The 9,868-nt window shown below is 39.6% G+C and overlaps 1 protein-coding gene across 1 annotated transcript in view; it reads left to right on the top strand.

Annotated features, from left to right (window-relative positions):
• The window catches only part of WNK3 (WNK lysine deficient protein kinase 3), a 173,585-nt gene that overhangs the window by 29,842 nt on the left and 133,875 nt on the right, over positions 1 to 9,868 (top strand). The window contains exon 2 of the mRNA XM_011946574.1: positions 3,695 to 4,350. Within this exon, the coding sequence (XP_011801964.1) occupies positions 3,814 to 4,350 (537 nt within the window). The 5' untranslated portion in view covers positions 3,695 to 3,813. The remainder of the gene's footprint in view (positions 1 to 3,694; positions 4,351 to 9,868) is intronic.

Here is a 9,868-nt window from a genome sequence, read left to right as displayed (position 1 = left end):
CCAGGATGGTCTCGATCTCCTGACCTCGTGATCCGCCCGTCTCGGCCTCCCAAAGTGCTGGGATTACAGGCTTGAGCCACCGCGCCCGGCTGCAGTAGTTTTTTAATGGGTCTCCTTGTTTTACATTGTATGGCATAGAAGTCCTTGGTGTCTATCTGCCTCTCTGCGCTCATCTGCCTGCTTCTTCTGATATGCATGTAAACAACTGCTCATGATACCACTCATACACTTACTCCATACTGTTTAATGCCTTTGCTTGTGATTTTCCCTCTGCCTGGATCAGCTAATTATCTTTCTTTTTTTATTATTATTATGCTTTAAGTTCTAGGGTACATGTGTACAACGTGCAGGTTTGTTACATATGTATACATGTGCATATTGGTGTGCTGCACCCATTAGCTCATCTTTTACATTAGGTATATCTCCTAATGCTATCCCTCCTCCATCTCCCCTCCCCACAATAGGCCACGATGTGTGATGTTCCCCTTCCTGTGTCCAAGTGATCTCATTGTTCAATTCCCACCTATGAGTGAGAACATGCGGTGTTTGGTTTTCTGTTCTTGCAATAGTTTGCTGAGAACGACTGTTTCCAACTGCATCCATGTCCCTACAAAGGACACGAATTCATCCTTTTTTATGCCTGCATAGTATTCCGTGGTGTATATGAGCCACATTTTCTTAATCCAGTCTGTCACTGATGGACATTTGGGTTGATTCCAAGTCTTTGCTATTGTGAATAGTGCCGCAATAAACATACGTGTGCATGTGTCTTTATAGCAGCATGGTTTATAATCCTTTGGATATATCCCCAGTAATGGGATGGCTGGGTCAAATGGTATTTCTAGTTCTAGATCCTTGAGGAATCGCCACACTGTTTTCCACAATGGTTGAACTAGTTTATAGTCCCACCAACAGTGTAAAAGTGTTCTATTTCTCCAGTGGCAATCATTAAAAAGCCAGGAAACAACAGCTAATTATCTTTCTTTGAGACTCAACTCAGCCTTTTTTTTTTTTTCCCCAGGAAAACTTACTAAGGATCTGACTTCATTCTTTTGCATGTGGATATCCAGTTGTCCCAGCACCATTTGTTGGAAAAACTATTCTTTCCCCATTGAATTTTCTTGGCAACCTTGTGGGTTTTTTTGGGGGTGGGGAGGGTGGGGCGGGGGTGAGACAGAGTCTCACTCTGTCACCCAGGCTGGAGTGCAGTGGTGAGATCTCGGCTCATTGCAACCTCCACCTCTCAGGTTTAAGTGATTCACAGCCTTCACCGCCCAGGTTCAAGTGATTCTCCTGCCTCAGCCTCCCGAGTAGCTGGGTCTACAGGCACCTGCCACCACACCTGGCTAATGTTTTGTGTTTTATAGAGACGGGGTCTCACCATGTTGCCCAGGATGGTCTCGAACTCCTGAGCTCAGGCAATCCACCCACCTTGGCCTCCCAAAGTGCTAGGATTGCAGGCATGAGCCACTGCCCCCCGCCATTCTTGTTGAAAATCAATTAACCATAAATAATATGGCTTTATTTCTGAACTCAATTTTTATTCCATTTATCTATACATCTATTCTTATGCCAGGACCATACTGTCTTAATACTGTACCTTTGTAGTAGGTTTTTGAATCAAAAAGTATGGATCCTCCAAATTTGTTCTTTTTCAAGATTGTATAAACTTTGATTATTATGGGTCCCTTGAAATTCTATGTGCATTTTAGGATTAGCTTGATGTTTTCTGCAAAGAAACCAGCTGGAATTTTGATGAAGTGAGTTGAATGTGTAGAACAACTTGGAGTATTTGTCTCTATTTTTTTTATTTTTATTTTGTTTATTTTAGTTCAGGGTTTTTTTCCTTCAGTTTTTCAAATTTGATATTTCTGTGCATTTTCGGTTTGACATAATTCTTAATAAATCTTTGTGACAAACTGTGCCTTTCAAGGTGCCTAACATAATAAGAAGTATACAGGCTTAACTTTGCAGTGCGTGATTGTGGTGAGAAGGGAAGCATTTTCTTATTGGTGGTTTGACTACTCACTTGAAAAACTTTTCCCCACATATTTTCACATGTTTATTGTGCAAAGTTTTAGAAAATACAAAAAAGTAGAAAGAAAAATCCGTAATTTCAGAGTTACCTCTGTAAGCTTGTATGTATTCCTTTTTACATTTAACCATATAATATATAGGGAACATCTTTTATCTCACTGAAGACTACAGTGTTTTACTGTTGTTGTTTTGTTTTTTGAGACAGAGTCTCTATCGCCCAGGCTGGAGTGCAGTGGCGCAACCTCAGCCTTCTGGGTTCGAGTAATTCTCCTGCTTCAGTCTCTGGAGTAGCTGGGATTACGGGCGCCCGCCACCACACCCTGCTAATTTTTTTTGTATTTTTAGTAGGGTCAGGGTTTCACTAAACCAGGCTGATTTGGTCTCAAACTCCTGACCTCAAGTGATCCGCCCGCCTCGGCCTCCCAAAGTGCTGGGATTACAGGTGTGAGCCACTGCGCCCAGCCTACAGTGTTATTTTTAATGCTGTGGCTTACCTCATTTTGAGATACTTAATTAAACACTAGTTAGGCTTATGTTTAGTTTTTTCCATAAGTGCTAGAATGAACATCTTTATAGTTAAATCTTTGCACAGATTCTTGACTATTTTCTAAGGCAAGTTCCTATAAGTAGAATTGCTAGTTTAAAAGAATACATGGTTTTGAGTCTTTCTTGCTATTGTTTTAGGATAGTATATTAATATTTGACAATAGTTTCTGTTAAAATCTGAAGACAAGCTTATAAGTATTTGCATTATTTCAAATTACTGTTGGATGTTTATAGCAGCAACATTCACAATAGTCAAAAGGTGGAAACAATCCAATCCATTGGCAGATGAATGGGATGAACAAAATGTGGTCTATAACATATGATGGAATATTATTCAGCCTTAAAAAGGAATGAAATTCTGATACACGCTACAACATCAGTGGACTTTGAAAATATTATACTAAGTGAAATAAGCCAGACACAAAAGGACAAATGTTGTCTGATTCCATTTATATGAATTACCTAGAATAAGCAAATTCATAGAGACAGAAAGTAGAATAGAAGTTACCAGGGGTGAGTGAGGGCTGATAGGGAATCATTGTTTAACGGGTACAGAGTTTCAGTTTGGGATGATTAAAAAGCTCTGGGCATGGATAGTAGTGATGATTACAGAACACTGTGAATGTACTTAACACCACTGAATTATGTACTTAAAAATGGTTAAAATGGTAAATTTGACAATATGTATATTTTAGTACAGTAAAAGAAACTACTATTGATGAATTCCAGAATTTTAGACAAAAACCACCTAGAAACCATGTGGTTGTTTTACTTATTGTGTTTGTCACATTGTGGCTAAGTGAACTCAGGGTTTGGGTACTCGTTTTGAGTTTGATGGATTGACAGATGGAGCTGAGAACTAGGTTTCTAACCAATATTCATGCAATATGAAGACAGATTGAGCTATATACTAAGTAGTCTGCTAGGCACTGAGGACTAATGGTAAACAAGATAAGACACAGTCCCTAGAGTCTTCTGGTTCCTAAGATTGGACAGAAAAAAGAATAAACTTCTTATTAAGGAAAAAGGGATTAAAAAATCAGGTGATTTGTTTTCTCCTTAATGATTTCCTTTGTAGGGTGATTTTAAAATATCCTTTCCCCTCCTTCAGGTTGCTATGGAAATACATGACCACGCAAAAGGAAGTCCATTCTGATAATTCTGATACCTGAGATGTAACTGGACTGAAGAGTAGAAACAGGAAAAATTTTAGTGCCAACTTTAATTACAATGGCCACTGATTCAGGGGATCCAGCCAGCACAGAAGATTCTGAGAAACCTGATGGAATTTCATTTGAAAACAGAGTTCCCCAGGTTGCTGCAACTTTGACAGTAGAAGCTAGACTAAAGGAGAAAAACAGCACCTTCTCTGCTTCTGGGGAAACTGTAGAAAGGAAGAGATTTTTCCGAAAGAGTGTTGAAATGACGGAAGATGACAAAGTTGCCGAATCATCCCCCAAAGATGAGAGAATTAAGGCTGCAACGAATATTCCAAGAGTAGATAAACTTCCTTCAAATGTGCTGAGAGGTGGACAAGAAGTTAAATATGAACAGTGTTCAAAGTCAACCTCGGAAATCTCAAAAGATTGTTTCAAGGAGAAAAATGAAAAGGAAATGGAAGAAGAAGCAGAAATGAAGGCTGTAGCTACTTCTCCTAGTGGCAGATTCCTGAAATTTGACATAGAACTAGGAAGAGGAGCATTTAAAACAGTATATAAAGGACTGGACACTGAAACATGGGTTGAGGTTGCTTGGTGTGAGCTGCAGGTAGGTATATAATCTTCTTGGTTATAATAAATTCAAGTTTTAGCTGGCCTGGCCTTCTGTGTGATCCATGATTAAAATGTATCATGGATTAAAATAAAATGGCTTGTCCTCCACATCTTAGAAATTATGGTCCTTTCCTGTGTCCTCTTAGGAGCTCACTCCAAACTTTTTTTTTCTCCTGTTGTTTTCTTTTCTGTTTTAAAGGGGAAGAAAAAACTCTGTCATGGCTTTCTTTCTTTTTTCTTTTCTTTTCTTTCTTTCTTTCTTTTTTTTTTTTTTTGAGGCCGAATCTTGATCTGTCACCCAGGCTGGAGTGCAGTGGCGCAATCTCGGCTCACTGCAACCTCCACCGCCTCAGCCTCCCAAATAGCTGGGATTACAGGCACATGCCACTATGCCCCACTGATTTTCTGGTTTTTTAGTAGAGACAGGGTTTCACCATGTTGAGCAGGCTGGTCTTGAACTCCTGACCTCAGGTGATCCTCCTGCCTTGGCCTCCCAAAGTGTTGGGATTACAGGCGTGAGTCATGGCTCCCAGCCTATCATGACTTTCTTTTGGAAAAATTGTTTTAATTTGTTAGCTTTAGGAAAGTCCCCAAACTCTTAATGTCTCCTTTTGAAAACTTTTCATAAATATATGACTTATGAGTTGATTGTTATACTAAGTACTTGATAGGGAAATACATTCAGTGTGGCATATACCTTTTCTCTTTTTCTTTTATCAAAATCTTAGGGGTTCATGTGGTATTTTTCACAACAGGAAAGGTTTTACTTGATTCTTTGAGGACCTTCACTGATAGAAGCTCATGAAGCCTTTGAGTTTACCTCAGAGAGTATCACTGGAAGAAATAATCACCAGAATCTATTGAAGTTATTCAACTATAATGTGTTTAGAAAGGAGAAATGAAAGTAACAGGAGAATGATTGAATTGCCTACATATTTGGTTCCATAATAAATGTTCATGTAGTACTTTTAATTAATGAAGAACTAAATAGGGACAGAACATCATAGAAGGGGTTATAATGAGAAGTTTTAGACAGATGTGGGTCAAATATAAGGAAAACCTTTGTGACCTCTGTCGGCCCATGGGAAATGGTTATTGATCACATGGGATGCTTAAGATTAAGATGGAATAAAGCCAGTTGCTAAGAACAGGTTTCTGTTGATGAAATTCCAGTGGTCTCTGTGAGTGTAGGTGTATATGTATGGAAACACCATTATTTCACTCATTCTGAATTTGCCGTAGGTTACTGTTCAGATAGGTTGGAATTTAGTCCGGGTTTCTGCATTTCTAGGAAGCTTTTTGTTTAATGCTGTGATTTCCAAACTTTACTGTTTATAAGAGTCAGTATTTGCTTCATATGCAAACTCTAGGGCCCATTGGTACAAATTCTGATTCAATAAATCTGGATTGGGGTGCAAGACTGCAAGTTTTAAAAACTTTCTAAGTGCTTCTAATTTAGGGAGTCCCTTGAACACTATTTGGAAAGCAAGTTACTTATCAGTCAGATCCATTCCAGTGGGTCTTGAAACGTATGTGCATGTGTGGAGTTTGCTTGGTTTTCTTCTCACCTGCTTTTTACCCTTTAAGAATTTTATATGATATACATTGTAGTAGAAATATTAGATAATGCAGGCAAGCAAGCATCAGAATCATCTAAAATTCCAGTACTTTGAGTACAATGTTTTAAACATTTTTAGTATTTACGTCTTTCTGGTGTGTATATATATATGCACACACATATCTTTCTATAAAATTTTATAATCTTTATTTTCACTTATCTTGAATGTCTTTTCATTATCTGTAAGTGTATATTTATTTATTTATTTTTGTTAGTATATATTTACATAATTTTTTTCTTTTTAAATTTTATTTTTTGATTTCAAAATTTTATTTTAAGTTCAGAGGTATATGTGCAGAATGTACCAGTTTGTTACATAGGTAAACGTGTGCCATGGTGGTTTGCTGCATAAATCATCCCATCACCTAGGTTTTTAGCCCAGCATCCATTAGCTGTTCTTCCTGATGCTCTCCCTCCTCCCACCCCCCCAATTTTTAATTTTTTATTTATTTTATTAATTTTTTTATTTTATTTTTTGAGACAGGGTCTCACTCTATTTGCCCAGGCTGGAGTGCAGTGGCATGATCTCGGCTCATTGTAACCTCTGCCTCCCAGGCTGAAGCAATTCTCCTACCTCAGCCTCTCGAGTAGCTGGGACTACAGGTGTGTGCCACCACTCCTGGCTAATTTTGTTTTTGTATTTTTAGTAGAGCTGGGGTTTTGCCATGTTGCCCCAGTTGGTCTCAAACTCCTGGGGTCAAGCCATCTGCCTGCCTTGGCCTCCCACAGTGCTGGGATTACAGGTGTGAGCCACTTTGCCTGGCCTACATAATTTTTTAAAAATAGATGCTTAGTATTTCATTATAAGGTTCTTCTAGGTTATTTAGGCAGTCCCCTATTGTTGGATATGTAGGGCCTTTTTTTTAGGGGGAGATGTAATCTAATCTCACGCTGTCATCTAGGCTGGAATGCAGTGACGTTGTCTTGGCTCACTGAAGCCTTAACCTCCTGGGCTCAAGCAGTCCTCCCACCTCAGCCTCACTAGTAGCTGGAACTACAGATGTGTGCCACCACACTCAGCTAATAGTGGTTTTTGTTTGTGTGTTTGTTTGTTTTAGACGGAGTCTTGCTGTGTTGCCCAGGCTAGAGTGCAGTGGCACAATCTCGGCTCACTGCAACTTCTGCCTCCCAGGTTCAAGCGATTATTCTGCCTCAGCCTCCCTAGTAGCTGGGACTACAGGTGCACGCCACCATGCCTGGCTAATTTTTGTATTTTTAGTAGAGGCAGGTTTTAACATACTGGCCAGGCTGGTCTTGAACTCCTGACCTCAGGTGACCTGCCCGCCTTGGCCTTCCAAAGTGCTAGGATTATAGGCATGAGCCACCGCACCTGGCTGTAGGATACTGACTTCTATCATTCACCTGTGGAAAGGTTTAAAAATCATAAGATCTTACTACTCGAAGTGTGGTCCCTGGACCAGCAGCATGGACATCACCTGGGAGCTTGTCAGAACTGCATATTCCCAGGCCTCATTCCAGACCTTCTGAATCAGAATCTGACTTTTAGTAACACCTCCAAGTAATTTGTATGCACAGTTAAGTAGAGTTTGGAAAGCACTTGGAATATGGGACCAAACCCAACAGCTAGCTGAATTACAGTAGGCATTCCTTTAATACACTAACATTAACTTTATATTATATTATATTATGTATTCTGATTTCTGGCTTCCAGTCCAGACTTCTCAAATTGGAATCTTTAAGAGATGGGCTCCAGGAACTTACTGTTTAAAAGTTCCCAAGGTGCCAGGCATGGTGGTGCTCACCTATAGTCCTAGCTACTCAGAAGGTTGAGGCAGGAGAGTCACTTGAGCACCAGAGTTTGAGGCTGCAGTGAGTCGTGATTGTGCCCCACTGCACTCCACCTTGGGTGATAGAATGAGACCCTGTCTCAAAAAAAAAGTTCCCCAGGTGATTGGATACATAGCTAGATTTGAGAATCTCTAATATGGAGGAAATGTAATAAATATATAAAGTACATTTTAATTTACACAGAGAACAACAATTGTAATTTTCTGTTATAAAAGGAATGTCAAAATTAGCGGACTTATTTAATCAGTTTTTGGATATTACTTCATCTTCTGCATTTTTTTTTTAAAGACAAAGTCTTGCTCTGTTGTCCAGGCTAGAGTACAGTGGCATGATCATAGCTCACTGTAACCTCGAATGCCTGGGCTCAAAGGATCCTCCCGAATAGCCAGGACTACAGGCATAGGCCACCACCCCCAGCTATTTTTTTTTTTTTTTTTGAAATATTTTGTAGAGATGCCTTAGCCTCCCAAAGTGCTGGGATTACAGGCATGAGCCACCATGCCCAGCCTGCATGTTTGAAATTAAGAAAAACTAGCTTATTTATAATCCCAGGAGAATAAGGGCATCATCTTTGAATTACTTCCTGAGTACAATGCAGTTTGTAATGTACAATTTCTCATTCTTCTTCTATAGTCTTATTTATTATATAATTAAACAATTCTGTAGAAAAAGACCCCAGTGAGCAGTTTAAATGCCTAAATTATTCTAGATTCTTTTTCATTCTTTTTTTATATGTGTGTGTGAGATTGTATGTATAATATGTATATATAATTGATATGTCCATACTTTTGTCTTATCAATTTGATATATGTTCTATTTATTCACATTATTAAAATGTGTAAACTATAGAATTGACACTACCTCTTGCTTAATTTTCTCCCCTAATGTTAGGTAATTCTTTTCTTTTTTTTTCTTTTTTATTTTTTGAGACAGGTTCTCACTCTGTCACCCAGGCTGGAGTGCAGTGGTATGATCACAGCTTACTGTAGCCTTGACCTTGTGGGCTTAATTGATTCTCCCACCTCAGCCTCCCTAGTAGCTGGGACCACAGATATGTGTCACCATGCCTGGCTAATTTTTGTATTTTTTGTAGAGACCGGGTTTTGCCATGTTGCCTAGGCTGGCCTCAAGTGATCCGCCCATCTCGGCCTCCCAAAGTGCTGGGATTGCAGGCGTGAACCACCACCACCTGGCCTTTTTATTTTTAGAGACAGAGTCTCACTCTGTCTCCCAGGTTGGTCTTCAAGTCCTGGGCTCAAGTGATCCTCCTGCCTTGGCCAACCAAGTAGCTGGGACTACAGGCACAAGCCACTGTACCTGGTACTTTTCTTTTTTTAAATTTTTATTTTTGCATGTTTGATTTGAAATTTATAGCTCAACAATAGGTTTTAATACCTTTTTCTCTTGATGGCATTCCCTTCTTCCCCATTGTGGATATTTGAGTCTTGTGAAATAATTGTTTGTTTGCTTTTTGTAGAGAGAGTCTCATTATGTTGTCCAGGCCGGTCTCGAACTCCTGGCTTCTAGAGGTCCTCCTGTCTCTGCCTCTCAGAGTGCTGAGATTATAGACATGAGCCACCATGCCCAACCTAATTCTGTCTTTTTTATCACCAACAAAACAAAGGCAAACTGTGTAATAATTCTTAGCCCCACTCCATTTGTTTAGAATACATTGACCTTATGGTGCTGCAAAGAACTGGGAGTGATAAATTTTACTGCTGATATTTGACTCTGAGGATGTTGAAAACAAACTCTCAGATTTAGGATTTGGCTATAAACACCTGCACTTCAAGTTTTTCATATTTTATGGTTTCTATAACATGATTTTTTTAAGAGATAAGGTCTTGCTCTGTTGCCCAGGCTGGGATGCAATGGCATGTCGTAGCTCACTGCAACCTCAAACTCCTAGGCTCTAGCAATCTTCCCCCGTCAGATTTCCTAGTGGCATGGTCTCGGCTCACTGCAACGTCCACCTCCTGGGTTCAAGCAATTCTCCTGTCACAGCCTCCCGAGTAGCTGGGATTACAGGTGCACACCACCATGCCCAGCTAATTTTTTCGGGAGACGGAGTCTTGCTCTGTCATCA

Source organism: Colobus angolensis, unplaced genomic scaffold (genome assembly GCF_000951035.1).
Source record: "Colobus angolensis palliatus isolate OR3802 unplaced genomic scaffold, Cang.pa_1.0 Scaffold250, whole genome shotgun sequence".
Classification (NCBI taxonomy): Eukaryota; Metazoa; Chordata; class Mammalia; order Primates; family Cercopithecidae; genus Colobus; species Colobus angolensis.
This window is presented reverse-complemented; position numbering and strand designations above follow the sequence as displayed.